We start from the raw sequence: 22,945 nt of genomic DNA, 5'->3' as shown, positions 1-22,945 counted from the left end.
TTTAAGTTTTATAGTGCACAATAATACGATTTGGTGGGGCTTATGGCGTTCTGGATGGAGTTGAAAGCTATTTGAGCCCCGAGAAGCAGCCCTGAGAAGCGTATTGCTCTGAGGGAACACTGAAAGCGTCTGAATCCTTCCCGTGACTCTTTGAACTGAGTCAGGCTGGGCCTCCAGGGCCGCATTCCGGCTCCTTTTGTCCCCAACCCGTGTTGCCGCAGCCGAAGCGGTGCTGGAAGCGAACAAAGAGTTCAAGCGGCGGCTCAGCTGTACCCCCGGCTGCCTCACAACGCGAACCATGAAGGCAGCGCGGTGCGAGGCGGAGCGGCCGCGCGGGCACCGGGAGGCGGCCGTTACCAGAGCACCGCCCTCCCGCCCTGCCTCTCCTCTCCCGCCCTCCCTCTCCCGCCGCCTGCGGCCCCTCCAAGATGGAGGGCTGGCGAGGAGGTGAGGGCGCGGCGGCGGCGGCGGTTCGGGCCGCGGCAGGAGCTGCGGACGGCAACGCGCTCCCCTCCCTTCCCCTCGCGCTGGGCGGGCCGACAGGGAGCGCGAGGGGAGCCCGCGGGACCGTTACCGCCGCCCGCTCGCGCTGAGGGACGGCATTGGGGGTTCGCGCGCTCCGCGGGGCGGGCGTGGGGCGGACGGGCGACGGCGGTCTATCCGCTCTCCCTCCGGGGCTCTGCTGTTAACGCCCGCCGCGTTAGTCGTGCGGTTTCCGTTTGCAGAAGTCCGGTGCTGCGGTGCCTGCCCTGCGGCAGCGGTTGTGTTGATGTGTCGGGGTGCGTGCAGCCGTGGCCGAGGAAGGAGCAGGGAGGGAATCGTGTTGGCCCCGCAGAGGAGCGCGAAGTGTGTGAGATGTGTGGTTGCGCTCAGCGGTGACGCGGCGACTGAGGCAAACCCGGTGCGGGGTGATTTCCGTCCAGCCGAGACATTAAATAGGATTCTTTACCGATTTTCTTATTGTAGCTTGGTATGTGCCATGTCTAGCTTCACATGAGACCCTCCAAGAATTATGTAGGAAGGAAAATCTGAGATGTAAATCCATTGGAATCACCAACAAGAGTCTAAAGAGTTATGAGGTGGAATATTTGTGTGACTACAAGGTAGAAGAGGTAAGAGAAACACAGACCAATTTGATCACTCTTTCAGCTGAAATTCAGAAGCCAGAGCCAGGTAGTTGTGCTCGTGATGTGAAGCAGCAGGCTGCAAGTGCGAAGCTGTGGATGACACCAAACAAAATCTTCTGAACTCTGTAAAAGCGGCGTAGCTAGGTGCTTTCAGTACGTTGAATGGAGCTTCTCTTTTTTATTTTTTCTTCCTGAAACGATGAAGATTTTGGAGTATAAAACATTTCCCTTTATGTCTAGAGGTAAAGCTGATGCTTTGAGGTTGTAACTTGCTGTGTATTACGATGCTTCTCCATTTGCAGGTAACTGTGTGTATTTCCCTCCACAGCGCTGTAGTCTGTTTGAAAAGTTAAGGCCATGTGCTGCAACTGGATTCCTGTGGCTTGATCTTGCTGCCGAAATTGTTACAGTTACTACAGTTGGCCCTTGTAAAATGAATACCAAGCACGTGCTCCTTGGCGTAAACACAGTATTGAGCATTTTGAACAGATTGCTTCTTTAGTTGATGTAGGACAAATAGTGTTTGTTAGGTGTTAGGTAAGTTTAGGATTTGTTGGTTTTTTTGTGTGTGATAAAACTGTATTCTTCCTATGCATAGAAGTCATACAACCAGATAGTATAATTTACTTAACTGCCTTACAAAACTAGCACCCCCCTACTTTACTGCGTTGTGAGATCTTCACAGCTCTGTATTTCTGTGCCCTTTGAGCTGCTACGTGAAGTGTACAAAACTGTGCTTTAAATTAACGTGCAAACAGAAAACTAGATGTTTTTTCCCTTTCTCCCAGTTTAATTTGTTATGTGGACATCAAGACCTCTCTGTACTGTGTGTTGCTTCCTAACTCTGTGATGTTGGATTTCGGTTAACTGAAACGTGGCTAAATGTGTTATCTGTTTCTGTATTTAAAGGGCAAAGAATATTATCTTGTGAAATGGAAAGGATGGCCAGAATCTTCAAATACTTGGGAACCTCAGAAAAATCTGAAATGCCCAAAACTTCTTGAAAACTTTCTTAGTGACAAGGATGAGTACTTATCTCGGATGAAAGAAGGCAGAGCACTGAAAGTGAGAAACAATGTTAAAGCTTTGAAACCTGCAGTTGCAGATTACATTGTAAAGAAGGCTAAGCAAAGAATAGCTCTGCAGAGATGGAAAGAAGAACTCAACAGGAAAAAGAATCATAAAGGAATGATTCTGGTAGAAAACACTGTGGATCTTGAAGGTCCTCCTATAGACTTCTATTACATTAATGAGTACAAACCTGCTCCGGGGATAAATGTAATCAATGGAATAACAACTGGCTGTGAATGCTCAGACTGCCCTGCTGAGAAGTGCTGTCCGAAGGAAGCTGGTTTTATTTTGGCTTACAATAAACGAAAGAAGCTGAAAATCCAGCCTGGCTTGCCCATCTATGAATGCAATTCGTTTTGCAGGTGTGGTCCTGACTGCCCTAATAGGATAGTACAGAAAGGCACGCAGTATTCTCTTTGCATCTTCAGAACCAACAATGGCCGTGGCTGGGGAGTGAAAACTCTGCAGAAAATTAAAACCAACAGTTTTGTGATGGAGTATGTTGGAGAGGTATGTATTTATCTCGTATGGATTATTTTGAAGGGGAAAACAGAAAAGCTCAGGAAGTGATGGAATGGAGAGAAAGGTCCCTGTCTTAAGCTGTATAAGTGTACTTTTGAGTAGAGGAACACACTGAATAGACATTTGTGATGGCAGTAAAATTGTGTTGTCCAAAATGTCCTCCATTCTAGAGGCTGTGTACAAAGAGCACACGTCTTCTGTGTCAGTAAATAAGTATTTGTGATAATTGTTTCAAAATTCCAGTACTTCTAAAAATGGATCCTCCTTTACTTTCTTGGCAGTCATATTCTTCATTCTTTCCTTATCTTTGTTGTAGTTTTTGCTGTTTCCCAGGCACAGATGTTACCAAACTGCACCCAGTCTGTCAGACCATTTTCGTTTCTGTCTGTGTTCAGAACAGAACTTTAATGCTGTAGACTACAGAGCTCAAGTTCCTCTTGTGATTTGATATATTACCTTGTGGTACCTGGTTGAGCCTCTGTTATCCTTCAGGGCCCTTCACATCAGCTGCTCCTGGCAGCCTCTCTGATGCAATCTGCTGCATTTCTGCCATGCATCTACTCTGCTAATACGATGATTCAGAATAATTCATTCTGTCCCTGCTTACAATTGTTTATGATCTTCACTGTGTTACCTCCACGCTTCCTGCTCCACATCTAACTTGTCAAGTTCATACCCTTTTGATTTATTCAAACATGCGGGAGGCTGATGTGATTGCCTGACTTTGTTGCTTGAAGCAAAGATGTGGCCTTTAGAAAAATTCAGTGACTTCCTTTTCGTATCCGTCCTGCTGCCAAATTGTGATTTCTTGGCTGATTGTGCACTGCAGAGTACCTGTACAGTAGAGGGCTGCAGACCAAGTTTTATAGAGCTGTGGCTTCTGTCAAACATTACTGTAGTTCTTCCGCTCCTTTGGGGATCCTCTGGATTCCTTCCTCTTGTTGGCATTTACCATCACCAAAATACTTAACACAGGTGATGATATATTTTCTTTCCATGAGACAGCAGAGTGCTGTACATCAGCCGTAGACAATTACATCTAAAGAAGCCTCAGTCACTAATTAGTTTAGCTCTATAAATGTATTCCTTATTCATTAGATACAGAGTGCTATTTCAACATGAAAAAACAGATGTGCTATTTTTCCTAAGCAAAATGTTTCTCACGGTTTTTATTCTTAAATTTCCTAATAGTTAATAATATGATGCAGGTTTCTTTTTTTTTTATCTTTTTGTAGGTGATTACAAGTGAGGAAGCAGAGAGACGAGGCCAGTTCTATGACAACCAGGGAAACACGTACTTGTTTGATTTGGACTATGACTCAGATGAGTTCACAGTAGATGCGGCTCGATATGGAAACGTGTCCCACTTCGTGAATCACAGTGTAAGACCTTGGTTTATATCCTCAGTACTTAGAGAATTACCCTGACGGGGCCAGAAGTATCTGCTCGTACTGCAGATATTTTCGTATTACATTCACACTCCTTTCTGAAGGTATTCATGCCACTGCAGTGCAGGCAGTTAGCACAGTGTCATAAACAGAATGGAATGCTTTTACTCAGAGTGAGAGTGCATAAAAAATCTGGGAATGTAAGGCTGCAGAAGGTGAACATCTGGCAGTTCTAAGGTGGTCACTGAATCTGCTAGTTCTAGACAACCAGCACAGGCCTTGATAGTTCTGTTTGTCTGTGGAAGTAACCGAAAGGTGGAACACGTGAGAAATTGTTCAGTGAGTGAGGAGTCAGAGATGACGGAACCGCTGCGTTGTTTTGTAGCAGGGCAGGATTCTTTGGGATGTGAGATGTCATCCTTCAAACATCAGTAGCTGGAAAAAAAGAAAGAAAAAAAAAAAAGACAATTAAAATTGCTATGCATTCTTTGGCATTTCTCTTGTGTGAGCACCTCTTTTCCTTCTCGGTATGAAATCTAAACTTGCCAGGGAAGGTGAACGTACATTTTAAAGAGGAAATTTTTCTGTTGTGTTCTATTTGCTGTTCAACTGGAGTACATAAAACATGAATCCTGAACTATTTGTAAAGAAATTATAGTGATGTTTAGTTCAGCAGCAATCTGTTTGTTACTGATGGATGCAGTCTCTGTTCTAGAAATACAGTAAACTCACACATTCCCATCTGTGAGCTGATGACATCATTTGTATTTCATTCAGGCTTGCTGGGAAAAGGGTGATGACTTTTCACTTTTGAACATGGAAATGAAATATTCTTGTACTTGTGAAGTTAAAAGTCTGACTTCCAGTTTGCTTTTGTAATATGGGATATGTTTTTCTTCTGAAAAGCACGTGTACCGTTTAACAAGTGTTTAGTGACTATTGACTTCTGAAACTTAATCTATCAAAAATAAGAAAGCAGTTTCTAGCTCATGCTTAGTTTGCCTGACTGCTCCTCCTGCCCATGACAGATAATTCAAAAGCTGAGATTAGCAATTAGGAATAGCTACCTACAGTATGAGATTTCTGGCCTGGAAGCAGTGTTTACGCTCATTATTGTACATTTACATTTATGTGGCTTAAAATGCTAGGTTGTTTTTTCTTCTTTCAGTGGATTATTGTTATTGTTATTAAGCTTGCTGATTATTTTTGTGGTTTTAGTTAAGTTGATGTTAACCTTTGTGGTCCTTTTTGTTGCCGTATTTGGAAGTTCCCATTATTTTAAAGAGGCAGTTACATATTAATGCAGTCTTTGTACTGCGTGAAAGTTGCCTTCTTGAAAGAGCTCTGCTTTAAGCTCTGAATGTTCTCCTTCAATGCTACTTCAGTACTGTTGATTTCAGAGGATAGGTAACGTGATTTTTAGACTTCTGCCTCTAGGAACCATTTCCCCCTCTCCTGAGTACTTCAGTGAAACTTACTGTGCATTTCTTCAACGGTAACTGTTACTTTTTGCTTCACAGTGTGATCCAAACCTTCAAGTCTTCAATGTATTTATCGATAACCTCGACCTGCGTCTTCCTCGAATAGCATTGTTTTCTACAAGAACCATCAAGGCTGGAGAGGAGCTGACCTTTGACTACCAGATGAAAGGTCTGCACATTTTAAGTGTTCTTGAGGGAAGTACTGGGTGCTGGCTAATTTTGTTGCAGTCTGACTAATGTCAATGTTTTAGGTCAGGCATTGCATCTCACTGGAACAGATGTTCCTCACTGACAGCGCATACAGCACACAACCAGAAGCTTTGTGTGCACCTCTAGTGCATTACTTCCTTCAGCACTCCTGGTTCAGAGCAAGGGGTTGTGGTTGGAACCTCTGACAAGGTAGCTTGCTTTAAAGATTTGTCACAGGGCTGCTCAAAATAATGGTCAGGACAAAAAATGTAGTTGGAGGCATTTAGAAAAGCTTCCTGTTATTCAAGCTGTCATTTCAGGTAAAACAGTTTTAAAGAATCCACATGAAAGCAACTGCTAGTGACAGTTATGAGGACAATTGTTAACAGCTGAGTGCTGTAAGGTACCGTAGGTGCATATAGTGATGGTTACACAGAGACTTCGGCAAGAAATGTTCTCGGTGAAATACTGCCAGCTTCTGTGATAACTGACTTTCCATTCAGGAATTCCTTGTATTTTTTTCCCCCAGTGTAGTATAAAACTTTTGAATCTGGTTGGCAGTGGTGGTCTGCATGTCAAGCTTTGCATGCTTGCAAACCAGTAAGCCACAATGTATTGTTTTCCCAGATAATTGATTTCCAAAGAAGTATCTTCATGCTCCACAGCTTTACCTCATACTTGCAGAAGCTCTTTCAGTATTGAAATCTCTTTAAAAACTGCCTTCATTTTTTTGTGGTGATACTGATGTTCAAGGCAAAGTGCAGACACAGCTGAGCAGTAAGGCTGTAGGCTTGAGCCTGAAGGGCCTGAGTTCACTGAGCTTTGGATCCTGACATGTGTGACAAGTGTTGGATAAGCAGTTACAACGTGGGTGTTGATAGAATAGCTTCACACGTAACTCTTCTAAGAGCTGGGGTGGTAGAAGTCTCTTTGAAGCCATTTGTCTGTCTTGAACGCCTAGCTCAAGTTCCATCTTTCCATTAAAATGTCCTTTTTGTGTTTATCTGTGTCACAGGTTCAATAGATCTGACTTCAGACTCTGCAGATGGTCTAAGCCCATCCAAAAAGAGGATCAGAACAGTCTGTAAATGTGGAGCTGTGTGTTGCAGAGGTTATCTCAACTGAGTTTGGGTACCCAAAGTCACAAATACTTTGTTCTCTTCTAAAAGAGTTTTAAGGAGACTCTTCTTTCGTACTTATATTATTCTTACAGCTTATGGAAACAAATACAACGAAAACAAGATGTTATGTTTGTAATTGAACTGGCATTGGCCAAAGAAAGAGATCTCATGTTTCAGGTTGAAACTGATAATGTGGATTAAAATTTAATTTTTCTATCATTGTTTTTTAGGAAGCAGTAAAGTATATGGTAAGAAAATTCTTTAAAGCGTACCTTGATTTGAATATGAAGCGTAAGCTCACAGTGGTAGGCCTTTTAGGAGCTGATTTCTGTGGGATAAAGTGGCATTGCATATACCTTGGGAAGAAAGTATGAGAAGGCATTTGATTTGAGTCCTGAGTCATAGCACAGTTCTTTTTTTCCCCTTTATTTTTCTTTATTTTATTTTTTTTTTGTGGTGGTGTGTGTGAAAGAAACGCGTGGAGAGGGAGTAGCAGTAACATTTATGGCACCAGGATGAGAGGCACTGGACCATGTCTGGGAGAAGGCTCGGAGGAATGCAGGTTGTAAAAGCTCCATTGTATTCCACACAAGTCAAATCATCAGTGTGAGCTGAGTTTTCAGCTGATGTCATGTTGTTTGGAAGCTTCACAAATAGAATTTCTTAAACCGTTGCATTCTGACTTTTAGTTTAGATTCTGTAGGAGGTCTCCATTTCTGCACAGATTTTGGAAGTATTGGGTTATTGCTGGTAACACACACACTTATATTTTCATTGCAGAAATTTGGCAGTCATGGCTGAAAAAAAAATTACTGGATACAGTTTGGAAATAGATGATAAGATAATAAGGAAAGCAGCCTGTTGCCCATCAACACTGATGCATTCTGGAGATACACTCAGTTATGTGTTAGGTGTAGAACTAGCCTGGGAATTGATTTGTATTATCAGTTGGTTTTGCTCAAGTTTTTACATAGTGTGACAACTTTTTTTTTTTTTTTTTTTTAACCTAGGGAAAGATAAAAGATATTAGGGCCTCTTTTTCTCTTGTTGCAAAAATGTTAACTTCAGTGAAGTTAGGCTAGGCTAGGGTGGAGCTACCCATTTGCTGTAGTCATTTGTAACATGTTCTTGAATGTAAAGGCTGAGAAAAATACTGTTCTTCAGCTGCTTGAATCATTTTATTATTATTATCTTGGAGTTGTCTTGATCTGTTCATCATATGTGCTAAGTTTTGCTTGGCTTCAAAGACACTGAAGAGCACTCGAGTTTGGTTATGAGTGGAGTTACGGCCAAGGTCCATGCTCTGGGGATATTTGAAGGGCTTTATTCTCGTGGATAGAAAGCTTGTTGCTTACAAATAATTGCTTACAAAATGCTGACAGTCGGGCAGAATGATGTTGCTCCCTAAATGGATGCTAGCTATGTATCATAGGTCAGCTAGTTGCCTTTATAAGGCGCACAGCTGTTGTCTCAGGTGAAGTCAAGTTCCCGGCATGTATCGGTTTACTTAATTTGTTAGAAAATGCCTTAAACTTCACACTATTTCCTGGCACTCCGAGAAGAGTGCTTCAGAGGATAACACAGGTTGTCTGTTGATTAAGAAGCGCCGTCGCGTTGGCACTGCACTCTTTGGCAGAAAGTGCAATTTTATCATCTGCTTCTGGACCTTAAAATCAGCCTCACGGTCGGAGCAGAGCGTGGGCCACTGAAGGTCCTACTGAGTTTTGTGATCTGCAACACAGAGACGTGTGCTGGAATGGTTGTTTTAAATGAATATCAGGAAACTTGCTCGTGTTTAAAGGTGTTTGATATGAACAGGCTCAGCTGTATCCACACGTTTGGATAAATGCTTGATCGAGTCAATTCAGAAGGCGTCACTTCTCTGACTGTATTTATTAAGTGGAACGTGGAGCTTTAACAAACTATAGTGTCTTCTGTCAGTTGGAGTTATTTGCTTTCTCTTGCATGTAGCCCACTTTAGAAATGCATTCCACACAGATGGAACCTGCAGCCTTTCTTTGGTACAGGAGTGCAGGAGCTCTGCAGCAAGAAATAGATTCCTTACTGGAGCGGTTTCTCCGGCCTCTCCTATGCAGGTTGGACAGAATGGTTTATCACCCTCTTTGAGTGAAAAATCACAAATAAATGCACATTCAAAGATGAAGTCTTACCAGTTGTGCTTGAGTTCCGTGTCTGCCTTTCTCCCGAGGCAGTGCATGTTATCACCAGCACTGAAGTAACACTGTTGTTCTGCAAGGATATGTATGTTACCTCTTGTGTGTTAAATAAAGGACCGTTGTGTTCTGGGAGGTAACAGTATTTTGTATTCATTTGAGGTAAATTCACATATCCACTTTCTGATTTAGAATACTGAACAGTATTTTTATCTGTATGTGTTCAGTGCATTTGTGTTTGCAGTTGGTAACTGAGCGTAACGGAATGCTGCATCACTTTTAAACCTCCTTCTGCTGTTTCTGTGAGTGCAGGGGGGAAACTGCCAAATTGCAAAAGAAGAACAAAGGTATTTTCCATTGATCGAGGAGCCTAAACCAGCCTGGCTTCTGCCTTTTGTTTGGCTTTGTGGTCTGTTAGCATCATCACAGCCACTACTTCAGTTGTGTACATGGACTTCTTAAGAGTCAGGTGACCTGTGCTCTATCAGCTGGCTTCTTTTTTTTGTTGTTGTTGGTTTTATTTTCTGAAGTAGCACAACTAATGCTTCAAGTTTATCTGTAAGATTGTCTATTTATTTAATCTCAAAGTTACATCAATCTTTGGGTCATTTCTAATGTATGTTTTAGGACTGTGTACCTTAGCATATGCAGTTTGTAAGCTCAGGAACATTTTCTTCTCACGATGTGTGATCTCTAGTATTGCTATCTTCCTACAGTTTTTGACAAAATAAATTAAATTTAGTTTTTTTTTTCTTGCTGTTGTTATTTTTGGGGAGGAAAACATCTCTCTCTGGCAGCTGTAAGAGTGCAGAGTGTTGCTGTCCTCCTAGCACTGAAAGGACTGCAGTGGAGCAATCATGAGGAAATCACATGTTTCCTACTCAGTTCATGGCAGATTGGAACTGGTATAAATAACCGGGGCTCTCATCTACTGCAGCACACTGTGAACTCAGCCCTGATCTGAAATTTATTCTGCAGTTAAGGAATCAAGCCAGCAGATAGAAATTCTGCTCTCTGTGACTTTATTCAGAGGTAGATACAACAGCGGTGTCATTCACTTCGGCCTGCTTGAAAAAGAAATAGCTGATAGATCCATATTCTGGAATTTATGTTAACGAATCCCAGGAACAGAGAGTAGGCAAAGTGACAGTGGAAAAAGCAGATGGATTTGAATATAAATCAAATCATACATAGATTGTAGCAATATTCTTTCCTGCAACTGCTGGCAGTAGCAGGGTGCTGCTGGCTGATGTAACGTTCACTTTCACTAAGGACAGATAGCAGAAAAACAGATGTATGCACAGTGGGGAACTGTCGTGCTGGAAGCATTTTTACTTAGGCTTTAGGGATACAGAAATTCAGAGGTTACTGCTAATTGTATGGATCTTTTATCTTAAAAGTATCAAAATCGAACAGAAACCCAAAGCTGCAACTCCACTGTAGAAGCTGAAGAGAATTTTGGCTAAACTTTAGTTTCGATGGCAAACGTGCACAGGGAATTTCTTTCTTCAAGTAAAGCAATAGATCTGAATGTGGCTAAATTCAGGAAAGTCAGTGGGATGTTGCAGAGATGGTGGAATTTGGTAACAGAAGTGCCCTGGGTAGCATAACCCGTCTAGGATAGCATCAGGAATGAACCTGCTATGACTCAGTCCTGCAGGGCAAGGCACTGCTGTGTGACATTTCATCAAGTAGCTGAAAAACAGCTGAGAACAAAACATAAAGGAGCTAACGACAAGCTGGCGGTGGCGAGCTCTATTTAAAGCACAGGCGATGAGATGTGGTACCTGCTCTGCTTGGAGGGAGATCAGTTTTACAAAAACACCACTGTCGTCGCCTCACCTGTTCTGCACTTCTTTAAAATAACCACAGTGAGAAGCTGGGACTCGGGGAAGCTGAAGCACAGCTCGTTTCAGTGCTTGCATGGTCGTTAGGGCAGATGCTGCACTCCTCCCCACACAGCTCAAAGTGTGGCATTGTATTAAAAGGCAAACTCTTAAAGCTCATGATAAAAGAACACACTAAACTTAGCTTAGCGTTCCAGCCCTAGCTTCGTTTGGTTTGTTTTCCATCCAGTTACAGCCCTGGAGAAGCAAGCCTTAGGAGGTAGAACGTGTGCTCCTGAACAAGGCTACAAACTTCTTTCAGTATTTCATGGAAAGAAGAACAAAGTTACCCAGACTGCAGTACAAAAAATGGCATAGATTCGCATAAATGCAAATAATAAAGAGAAGAATGCTTTCAAGTTTAAAGAACAATTTCACTATTATCATATCATCGGTTCTACCTCTTTTCAGGGGAATTTTTTCTCATTATGCTTTCACCTGCTGCTAGCTTCCTATACAGGTAGTACAGTTTCTCTCTTTGAGGTATTTCAGCATCTGGAGTTAAGGGAATTTCGAAGTCAGAAGAGCTCTGAGAGTCCCTTTTCAGCTCTAGGTCAGGAGTCCTGGAACTGTCACCTATCTCCACCAGCAGATCTTGAGCAGTGCCAGCGTCTGCACCTTTCTCACAGTCTTCGCTTTTCAAGTCACAGATGACATCAGGAGCACAGGACTGATTTTGGCCAAGCGGCTTCCACCTACTGTTGTCAGCTTGGCTGTCCTTGGGAGCCTCGTGCGATAGCACCGCTGTTCTGCTACCACCTCTGGCGAAGCAGCTGAAGTCAGCAGCACTTCTCTCTTGGGAGGTAATGAGAACCGTGTCCGTTTGGCTATCCCAGCCCTGGCTCCCTTGCTCCGATATGTGTGTGGACTGAGAAGAGTTCTGGGAGGAGATGTGAGTTGAGTCACTCACTCCATCGGAATCACTGAAGAGTGACTGGGACCCACCAGCATCTGCTGAAGATGGGAAGTTGTCCTCATTTTCAGAGCTCTCATCTCCTTTGTTACACTTAAAAAACATGTCCCAGCGAGGGATATCAGCACTGGGCTCGGGTTGGTTGCCAGGCGTCCCATTGCAGTTTGCTGTGGAACTGCCATCTGCCTCATGGGACAGAACCTGAGCTCTGTTTTTTTCGGAATCTTCCTCTTTGTCACCATCATCATCATCATCGTCATCATCATTTGACTCCTCACAGTCCACGAAGTCTACCTTGAGAGAGGTGTAAGCTGTGTTTGCTGTGTAGCTTTCTGTGCTCTCCTTCGTGTTTCTTCCAGCACTTTCACATTGTGCTGTTTTGGATGGCTTACTTTCCTCTCCCTGACATTTTGCAGCCTTAAGCCTTGTGGAGGTCAGTTCTGTATCAAAGAGCTCATCTTCATCTGTCAAGGAAATTTAAATAATAATAAAGAAGAAATTCATTGAAAGCAAAAGTTACTAATAAGAGAAAATGTTATTTAACTCAAATGGAAGCTTAGGAGGACTTCAGTGGCCATGCTTACCTTGCCTGATACCTTCGTACCTTACAATCCGCAGCAGTTAATTCTATAGTTTGGCTTTCGTTCCCCACAGTGTTACTGAATTCTGTCAGAGCCTTCTGCACTGACTGCAGCCTTAAGGTCAGCATTGTGTTGGAGCAGTGACTGCACTTAAACAGAACCCTCAGAGCCATTATTTGCCAGATCACATACTTAAAGGAAAAGAAATACATCAGCGAAAGATGCTGTTTAAAGAAAGCAGGCTGTGTGTTATTAGTGGCTATAAAGCACCTAGATGTGGATGTGGCTCTGGGCAGCCTGCTCTAGTGGTTGCAGACCCTGCCCATGGCAGGGGGCTTGAAACTGGATGATCTTTGAGGTCTGTTTTAACCCAGGCCATTCTGTGGTTCTATGAACGCTTCTAAAAACACACAAGGCCGTTAAGTACAGTTTAAGATTGCAATTAAACACACTTTACTATCGTCCTCTAGACACCTAACTTCATTTAATTTCTATTTCTGTTTTCTATCTGTACTTCTCTTGATTCATACACAAGTGCCATGGCTTCTGGCAGCTCCATTTACTGTTTGATTTCCCTTTAGGGATGGTACCACTATCTGAACTTCTTACCTGTGTCAGATAAGGTTCTTTTGCAGGCTCTCCTCAGTGTTCCTAAGGGCTTGTACCTGGGCTCTGCGTTCCTCCTGTAAGATCTGCACAATGGCTGTAATCTGAGGCAAACCAAGAAATCAGCATTTAGAATGCAGCAGATATTTCCAGGCACGAAAGGAAAGCTGTTGACACTGATACTGCAGCAGAAGTGTTAAACCAAATGCAGCAGTAGCCAGGGAAAAGGTTAACACTTCGGTGAGCTGAGACAGATTAAAATGCTACCAAAAAAAAAAAATTCTTTCATTTTTATTTCTTTACCTTAACATGTACAGCATTTGGAAACTATCTTTTAGGCCCTTGTTTAGAGAAGGCAAGATGGCAGGGCTGAAAATCTGACTGCGGCTTTATTCAATTATTGCAAAGGATCTCCTTTCCTATTAAGGAAAAAGACAAAAAAAGGAGCAAAGAAACAAGTCCTCATTTTGATCAGATTGAGTAATATCACTACTATTCTACTCCATGAAAGAATTAAGCTGCCAAGACCTTTAGCAGCACGTGACTACAGCCCTGTGTGGTACCGTGCAGGGGTGCTTGGACAGACCAGGAGTTCAAGTGCCCAAAGAAATTCTGTCTCAGAAACATCCCAGGAACAGCGCTGGCAAGCAGGAATAGGTCGAGAATAAAGAAAGTGGGACAAAGGGATCTTCAGATGCCACGCAAAAATAGTTATCAAAAAAGCCTCTATACATAGAACTAAAACTAAGAAAGTTTTCAGAGAGCTGAATATAGATGAACAAAAGGGCATTATCAGAAGAGTTAAGTAAAAGGCATTGGCCTGTTTGGAAGGCTGGGACTTGGGATAGCTGCGATCCTCACATGGACACGGGTCAGCTCCACTCACGAGCCAGCTGTCACTTACATTTCCACAACTTTGTCTTCTGAGCCACCCACTGGCAGTACGTTGGGATACACGTTCACAGGACAGATATAGCTCAGAAAATCCTTAATCTAAATCGAAGCAAAGGAGAAGCAGTTTAACAAGTTGCACCAATGGTTAATAATTCCACTTAAAATCTGCACGGACACAGTAAGTGCACTCCAGTACTCAGATACAAAGAACAGTATGCCCCGTAAGTCAAACAATACAAAGGTGTAACAAAAAAGTGCAGGTCTAGAAAAGGATGCTAAGAATTCAGTCTCACCTAACCACCTCACAGCATCAACTACGCAATCACCACGACAGAAAACATCAGAGAAGCCAGCAACAATGACTCCAGCAAGCTCCTAGGGAATGTGACACGGTGCTTCACCATCCATCTACTGCACACCTTATCAGCCTTGCGTTCTTCCTACTGGACTTAGTCACAAAATACTGCCTGCCACACTCTGCCAGCACAGCTGCCGCATATATACTACTTGGTGCTGACATTTAAAGTTCTGTAAGGCAGAGAAAATTACTATGTGGGATGTTGAAAACAGGACCGCCCTCCTCAAGCTCTGAACAACCTCCGTTTTGTACATGCAAACCTTAGCTCCAATCCAGCTTCAGCTCAGCTCATGAGAGAAGTACTTTAAGAACTGGATTGAGTCACATTAAACGAACGTGCACGATTCTAAAGATGATGCTACCACGGCCAATTTCGCTTCAACTTTTAACACAAAAAGAAGAGTAACAGTGGCAGCTACAATGGGAGAAAAAAATCTATTCAAAACTGTGGACAAAGGAAAGTGAAAGCTGCCCAAAACCAAGTCACAGCAGATAAACGTCATACTGAAAAGCCCAATGCCAAGAAGCTTTACTGTGTAACTGTGGTATGCTTAATCTAAAATAGGAAAGCAAGCAAAACAATAACAGTGGTGACACATACTTCAAGCAGAGAGAAAAAAGGTTTGTAATCCTGCCCTACCATACTACGTTCTGTAGCCAAATCAAAACATTGCCAGCTTGGAGATATCCATCTCCAACAACCAGGACTCCCTGTCGCCTTATGTGTTATTATTGAAGACTTTGCTTGTTCGTTTGTTTTATATAATTTTCATCCTCCACTCCAGAACAATCAGTCTACTCAGTGCTACAAGTATACAAACCTCACTGTATGAAGAGTGGAAAGAGAAACAAGCTCGGTATGTACTCTCTCCAGTCCTACAAAAAGAAAAGAGGCACACAATTAGATAGCTAGTTTTCAAGCTCACTCAACAGAGGCAAGACTAATTCAGTCCAAAACAGTCCATTTTGAGATTCAGTTACACAAAACCTGGCAAAACACACACCTGCCATAGATTTCTGTACGGCCTAATGCCCACCTTACTATTACGTTGGTTTTCTTGATCCTTTCTCCAAACCACATAGTGGAGGGTTTGATGCTAATGACACGCAAGGGAGTTCCATTTTGGCAACTGATTCCACAGGGCAGCCTGTTCCCTCGAAAGCAGTCATCGTCCTGTCAAATGGAAAATAAAATCAAGTCCAATCTGGATATTTTCCCCAAGAAATGAAGCCACACAGTACCCAGCCAGGCTAAAGCGTCAGCTTCCAGCTCTACTGAACGCCATCTCTTCTCTGTTGCATTCTGCTTTCATAGCTGACAAAGCAAATTAAAGACCAAAGACCCAGTGCCACCTACAGTTCTACCTGCACTCTTTCAAGTTGCAGCCTTCAGCTTCAGAGAAAGGGAAGGACACAAACTACAAGCACACAGCGCGTGGCTGCAGGAGCCATCATACATGCTGGTCTTGATATATAAAAATGAATAATGACTGATTTAATCTGCTCTTTGTCTTGCTTCAGTTAACAAGTTTCAAAATACAATTCAACTATTTCTAACATCAGCTATTATTCATACTAATCAAAAGGAAAAAAAAAAAGCCTTAACCTGCTAAAATTCTCATTTTCTACTGCATCAAGCAACTATTTGTGCCAAGCATGATAGCAGCAAAACATCTACAATCATGGCAAGGCTAGAAAAAGCTTTCCAAAGTTATGTGTACCTTAGGATGTCGACAGGCATGAATCTGAGTGTATCGATCTGTAGTTATGTGGTAGAGGATTTCTGGCATATTTTTGAACATATCAAGCTTGTTCACGTGCACCTAAAATAAAAGGCAAAGTTTACTCTTAATTGGCTGAATGCATTTGCCAAACTGCAGCTTTACAGATGTAGTTCTGCCCTCACTAAATGCCAGTAGGGATTTATTAATGAGTACTATATTATTAGTTAAATACCAAGTGAGGAAGTGTCTTGGATATAGAGAGGAAAGAGAATGTACCTCCTGTGCTACAGAGAACTCAGTAGCTATGATCTCTGGAGGTCCCTTCCAACACCTACAACTCTGTGATTCTTCAGAGAAAATTAGAATGCATCTGCTATTTATGTCATGTGCAAATGGGGAGAATTTTACAAGATATAAAAGAGAGGTAAATGCTGAACTTGAAAAACGAGGATTAACTTCTCCCTGGAGAGTCTAGCTGTTCCAGTAGATGTCACACACTAAAACTAAGTGGTTAATTAATTTCTGAGCACAACTGTAGCTTTTCTTAAGCACACCTATCACATACAGTAGTTCTCTTAACAGCCATTTCCACTTCAGTTCATAACTATTACTCAGGTTTTGTCTGAAAACAATGATGGAGCGTTACCTTGATTCCAAGTTCCTCACTGAGGTTTATGAACAAATACTCATATCCATAAGCAGCTTTGCAATTCAGCCACACAACGTGGTAGCGACTGAGCGAGGTCCAGCTTCGCACTAACTCTAAGATCCCATTCAAACACTCCTCCTGAAAAGTTCAGAAAAACAATGGGATTTGTCTTAGAAGACATTCATGAAGAACTATGATTTGACAGGCAATACCACGTCGCATTTTCAAGATCTACTAAAAAATGACTCATTAATTAATTAATGGCTTTAGAGCCTTCCGCAGTGTATTTAGACTTACCCTGCTTGGTATGTGATAAAATTTGGGATCACAAAAAGTGGTGTCCAAATAAACACTCTGGATGTCTTTTACTCTGAAAGAAAGAAATGCAGTATCAGAGTGAGCAATGCATCGCAGCAAAAAGATATACTACTTGCTCTCTCTTGAAAAAGGATGCAATTCTTCCCCTTTATTACAAAGGGCAAGTCAAAAGAAGCTTGTAACTGAACTCCTTACTGTAAATATATTCAATTCAACATAAAAAAAATTATACAGTTCCCAAATTGTCCATGTCCATATGATCTTGTATTGATTCTAAATCCCACAGATAGCCCATGCTCACCAGGAACTGAATTGAAACACAGATGCTTTTTCTCATACCTGGTTCCTGAATGCAAAAGCTCCATTCTGGCTGCTTCTCCTTTTGCAAGCCTGAAATCCCCAGTATATAGCACAGTGCCATTTTCACCTTGAAACAGAAACCTGTGAACAGAAACACTTCAATCAAACTCAGTAAAAAGTATTAACTGTCAGGTGTTGCTTTGTTGCTTCACTCGGATATATCTGTGTGACCAGAACACAGTGTAACAGAAATACAGGGCTCAACTTTTTCCCAGAATAATTTCAGGCAAACCCAACAATTCAGAGTCAGTGTCTCTGGGATAACCCAGCTAACTACTGAATCCAAACGACTTCTTTAGATCTCTGTATCAGAAACCTGGGCATGCTCTTTAACATCATCCCCAGTAAGCAGAGGATTCATTCTGAGACACAGTACTGTATGCCATTTTTAAGTACAGTTGTAGTCAAGAAACTTGTTCTTTATGGGCATGGAAAAAAAGCTCTCTGCCATACCAAGGGAGCAGACTTCTGTGCAGAAAGACCCCGGCCAGTACAGGGGTTTTCTAAACCCTGACTGAAACTATTAGCCCTACAACAACAGCATAACATTTACGTAAGAATCTTAGATTCAGTAGTCCTTTCCAGTTAGGACAAACAAAACCATCCACAACCATAGTATTTATTGACAACTTTGTCGGACAAATCTCCAGGCAGAAACACTTTGAATATTGAATAGAATAGGACATACATGACTGATCCTGGACAGTGGCCAGCTGGCAGAAGTGTCACCTCTATATCTTCTTTCTGCAACAGAGGGGTTTGCATTATTTTCACACTGGAACGAGTACTATTGGTACTTGCTCTGACACAGCAAAAGCAGCTCTCCGCAGCCACTTGTTTGCTTCACGTTGATTTTGAGTGAAAACAGAATCCCTTCACATTCCAGCAAGCCCTGGAGAGCAACAACCATCCTTTCATGGCAGAAGAGATGACTGAATATTGGTGCTGATGAAAGAATGTGTCAACTTGAGATCACTGATACAGTGGAAAGACGCAATCAGAAAAAGCACTCTGATAAGAAGAAAAGCAGAGAAGAATTCACGTGGCTACAAATTCTGGAGGAAAGAGGGAGAACATACAGTTTAAAAATAGCTTGTCCACTTTTGGAGTCACAGATAAACCTTACTGTCCATTAAAACATACCATTTTTCTTCTTTTTTTTTTTTTTTGTTTTGGTAACTTACCTCACCGGTTGTTTCATCTACTAAAGAAATCTGAGTAGGAGTTTCAACTTCCAGTGCAACCTGCAACAAAGTGAATATATGCATTGCACGATTTAATGAACATGGCTCATGTTTGATGAGGATTCCATATCCAAATAGGCAAATTAAGCTCACGTCCCATACGAAGTCATACATTTCTACTTCCAGTGGATAAAAAAAGCTGACTTCTAAAAATGAAACAGAGATACCTCAATCAGTGTGCACATGCTTACAAAGCTACGCTGGACTCTGAACAGTAAGCACTTACACTTCTCTGGAGGGACCACATACCTTGTTCTTAGATAACTGAAAAGCTAACTCCCCAGCCCCAGAGCACACCAGTGATCCTACAAGGACAGGTCTTCATGCTGCAGCTCAACTTCTCCTTGCTGTTCCCTATTACCAGAAGCAGAGTTCATCAATTGCATACATCACGCATTCCTGTGCTCGTATAAAGGAGATTAACCTACAGGTGGCAATTAGTCTCCCTGTTTTCACATGATCTGTGCTAACTCAGAGTCCTCCAACATACACGCTCTGTGCCCCTCTGACCATATCTGTATACGGCTGTTTTGCCAAGAAAAAGCCAAAGTGAAAGGCTCCCATCATCACCTCTCTAGGTCTGACCTCCAGCTTCTCAGCTGAGCGGCCTGCTCAGCTCAGTGCAGGTTTTACTGCACGACTGGATCCACAGAACACCCCATCCCAAATTTCTGGGCAGTTCCAAGAGAGGCATTCAGCAGGTACTCACAGAACCTGGGAACATACGGCTTCTCCACCACAAACAAAAATGCTCATCAATCAGACCACAGTCAGACTTCCAAATAGCTCCAAAACACAGATGTGCATGTCAAAAAGCATTTTATACTAACAATTCAAGCCATTCAGCATTTCAAAATTAAAAAACAAAAAATAACTTACAACGTGATTCTCCCAAAACTTGTACTTTGAGTTAGTCAACAGCAATTCCTTAGTTACTGGTGAACAATATAATTTAACTTTTAAGCTGTAAGAAAAAGAAGAAAAAACAGTGTTTTTATTCACGTTCTTTTTAAGCAGAGGCAAGGAGCAATCTAAAGATGCACTGTCCTGGGACACATGTGGACTGGGCACCTGGGACAGTCTGCAGAACACAGAATAGATTCTACAAAGATCTGGCTTTTGCACAGTACACAGAGACCTGGTGATCAAAGAGATTCTTAGCTTGTGTTTGAGGAGATGTGACATTCACTCTAACAAATGTAACAGAGCCTAGGAACCTACCCAAGCACTGAAACTCAGTTATCTGCATGTTCAATTGCTGAACTGCTTTCACTGCTGTGCTGCACTCCTCCAAAGAATTCATGCCTTCAGGAGGATTACAAACCCACAGAACAGGCAGTCTGTGTGAAGACAGCTGTTGCTAAAACAGAGAGTGCAAGTCTCCATACGAAGACACCTATTAAAGCAGTGCTCAGCTCTCTGCTGGTAAGGAGCAGTCAGAGCTCACGAGCACAAGCAATGGGCTGTGCCCTGTTGTCAGCACCACCTAACAGCCTTCCCACGTGACACAGCTCTACACAGTTATTAAAGGGGCATAAACTTCAGTGTGAGTCAAACTGCTTTCACTCACAGATCGTCCTTGGTTAGAACCAAAGCAAAATCTTCACAGCTTTTATGAGTCAGTGAAATAGACATGAGAAGGTCTGAAGTTGTGAAAGACTCATATTTTTATGAGTGCCTCAACATCACATATGTGAACAGAGGCTGCTCTTGTGAGTAAGAGAAAGGCAGGATAGACCACCTACAGTCAGAGATCAGAACCCTAACACTCGCTCAGCTGAGCTTAAGAAGGATTAAGATCCAGAATTCAGTTCTTCCCTTTCAGAGCATGATTTCTAAACCACTTTCACCATCTGGCTACTGACTTTTAAGCCACTGAGGCCAACATCTCCCTAATTCTCCACCTCAAGGACAAGACTGGCCAAAGCGTGCACCACCTCAGCACCTTGAGCAGCAAGATGAGAGCTGCCAAGCGGAAACCAAGCAAGCACCAGAGCGCCAGCAAGCAGAACCAGCAGGAGATTTGAACAGTGAAAAACCCACAAGGTCTTGAGAATCTCCAGAGAGGGAGACCCCACAGCCTCTCCCATAGAAAAGACGTTATCCCTCACATCCGTAGGGCGTTCCCGTTAGTCCCCCCCCCCCCCTCTCAGTACCTGCCCTGCAGCCTCCTCCTCAGGGCGGGCGCCCTCAGCCCCTTCATGTGATCTGAGGAGAAACGGCACGGCGGTCACAGAGCGGTCGCCATGGAGAAGGGCGGGAAGGTGCGTGGGGGGGGGGAGGGGGGAGGGGCTCACCCTTGTGGCAGTGCGACAGGAAGTAGGCGCGCGCGCGCAGGTTGTCGTGGTCGAAGCGGTCGATGGACAGCTGCGGGTACTCGCGCAGCCGGCCCCCGAAACGGCTCATGGCGGCCGCTTCCGCTTCCGGAAAGCTTCGGCCAATCGGGAGGCGAGCTCTTTTACTGTCAGCCAATCAATCGGACGCACGGCGCGATGGAGGCGGGAGCAAGGAGTTAAAAGGGTGGCAACCGCGGCGAGTGGTTGCCTAGCAACAGCGCGGTGCCGCCATCCCCGGGCAGGTGGGAGCTGAGGTGTCTGAAGATGTGGGAGCGGGCCGTGTGGTGATGGGGCGGGGTAGGACGGGGGGGGAAGCCGTTCGTGGTGGCGGTGAAGGGGTTAGGGGTTTTGTTTTGGGGCGTCCTGTTGTGTCGCTCGGGGCTGGGCTGCCCTGCAGGATTTGTATCGTGGTGGGAGCTTTGCTCTGCCTTGGTGTCTGTGTGCACAAGGATTGTTGTGGGCGTTTTGTCTCTGCTGCTGGTGGTCACTGATAAATGCAGTCTTATGTTGCAGAAGTTGTGTTCTTTTCCGTTGTGAATGTTAAGGAAACAGAAGGAGGGAACTTGGGGAAAGAAGCATTGCGGAGCAACTGATTTAACGAGAGGCAAATACCACACAGCTTCAGTAATTTGGAAGAAGTAAGTCGTGAGTTACTTGTACCTTCTCAGCTTCTGGTGGTGCTTAATGTTGTTCAGGGAAGCCAGGCACCAAAGACTTCAAATAACACAGAATTCTGCTGTTGCAGTGACAAAGAAGCTGGCTGCTGTGTTTCATTTCCCAATAGGCAGCTGGCATATGAGGGTAATATTCCCAGTAAGTGTGCACATTCTCACATATACTGCCTGTATACATACACAGGCTGAAAGCAACGCATTCACTGGCACCTACAGACAGCACTTATATCAACATGAATTATACAGACTGTTGGTTTTATTTTCCCTCTTCAAGCTCATCAGGACTGAGGTTTACTTGCAAGGTGTGGACAGCTCACTATAAATACACCTGCATTCACATATCTTTCAAGTATTAGCCCTTTACACTGGTTATCTGTCTCATCTGACAATTTTCCATATGTCCAGTAGTTATTTCACGTTCTTGGTGACACTGAAGCACAGGAAAATAAGAAAAAACTTTCTGAAAATAAATAAATGAATAAATAAAACACAACTATACTATGCAGGTGGTAGAGCACTGGCACAGCTTGCCCAGAGAGTTTATGGATTCCCCCTCCTTGGAGATCTTCAGAAGCTGCTTAGATGTGATTTGGGATACCCTGCTCTGGGTATCCCTGCTTGAGCAGATAGACCCAGAGGTCACTGCCAACCTCATCCATTCCAAGATCTTGTTCAGTCAGGGTAATACCAGGCCAGGGCCTTGACACCTGCCTGAACACTTAGGAAAATTCAAAGGTTCTCCTGTAAGGTCTGTTGAAATCATTGGAGATATCTCACTGACTCTTCTAGGACCCCAGATAGGCCCTGTGAATGCTGGCTTGTATAGGCGTTAAGGAAATAACATACGCAGGCCCAGGCTGGTTTGGATTCCATTGAAATTAAGCTGTCATTGACCTAAAAAATCTTTTCTCAAAGCTGAAACAGAGGTATGTAGAATCTTTCCATTTCCTCTGAATTAAGAGTAGGCAAACGTTGTTTTATGAAAGTCCCCTTCACTGTTCAAAGCTACTCTTAGCATAAAAAACTCTAGTATTTTGTAGAATTATGTTTGCTTACCACTGTCTTGCATTCTTTCACTTACCTATACCTGCCTGCTGTCTTTTCACTGAAGTGTAGACTGTCTGGAGTATGGTTCACCTTGTGCTCTTGTACAATGGGACCAGCTCTGTGCTTCCAACTCAGGGGAACTGCAGCGGACAAAATAGTGCAATTCCTAAAGGGTTTAAATATCAGCCTAAAAATGTCAAGTTGTATATATATTGGTGATTTCAATCACCAATCTAGCACTTTATGTGACATGTTATTGAGCAAGAAGACCTGTGGAAAAGC

General features: G+C 43.1%; 2 protein-coding genes across 2 annotated transcripts; one reads left to right on the top strand and one right to left on the bottom strand.

The window, feature by feature from the left end:
• The first annotated feature begins 419 nt into the window (after positions 1 to 419).
• SUV39H2 (SUV39H2 histone lysine methyltransferase) lies at positions 420 to 7,296 on the top strand. Its single transcript, XM_065743714.1, has 6 exons — positions 420 to 447; positions 967 to 1,112; positions 2,037 to 2,708; positions 3,956 to 4,102; positions 5,629 to 5,758; positions 6,794 to 7,296. Exons 1-6 carry the CDS (start codon positions 429 to 431, stop codon positions 6,901 to 6,903), a joined length of 1,224 nt encoding a protein of 407 aa, XP_065599786.1. The 5' UTR covers positions 420 to 428; the 3' UTR covers positions 6,904 to 7,296.
• A 4,057-nt stretch (positions 7,297 to 11,353) lies between these two features.
• Positions 11,354 to 21,012, bottom strand: DCLRE1C (DNA cross-link repair 1C). The gene is made up of 14 exons (XM_065743737.1): positions 20,904 to 21,012; positions 20,763 to 20,814; positions 19,486 to 19,570; positions 18,547 to 18,606; positions 18,051 to 18,106; positions 17,342 to 17,443; positions 16,982 to 17,054; positions 16,682 to 16,822; positions 16,033 to 16,134; positions 15,349 to 15,485; positions 15,133 to 15,187; positions 13,964 to 14,052; positions 13,063 to 13,163; positions 11,354 to 12,336 (listed from the first exon to the last, which is right to left on the bottom strand). Exons 1-14 carry the CDS (start codon positions 21,010 to 21,012, stop codon positions 11,357 to 11,359), a joined length of 2,142 nt encoding a protein of 713 aa, XP_065599809.1. The 3' UTR covers positions 11,354 to 11,356.
• Between the last annotated feature and the right edge of the window lie 1,933 nt (positions 21,013 to 22,945).

Source organism: Cyrtonyx montezumae, unplaced genomic scaffold, assembly GCF_038088225.1.
Source record: "Cyrtonyx montezumae isolate F1298 unplaced genomic scaffold, pur_monq_1.0 scaffold_3, whole genome shotgun sequence".
Taxonomy (NCBI): domain Eukaryota; kingdom Metazoa; phylum Chordata; class Aves; order Galliformes; family Odontophoridae; genus Cyrtonyx; species Cyrtonyx montezumae.
The sequence above is the reverse complement of the archived record's forward strand: the minus strand, read 5'-3'. Positions and strand labels throughout refer to the sequence as shown.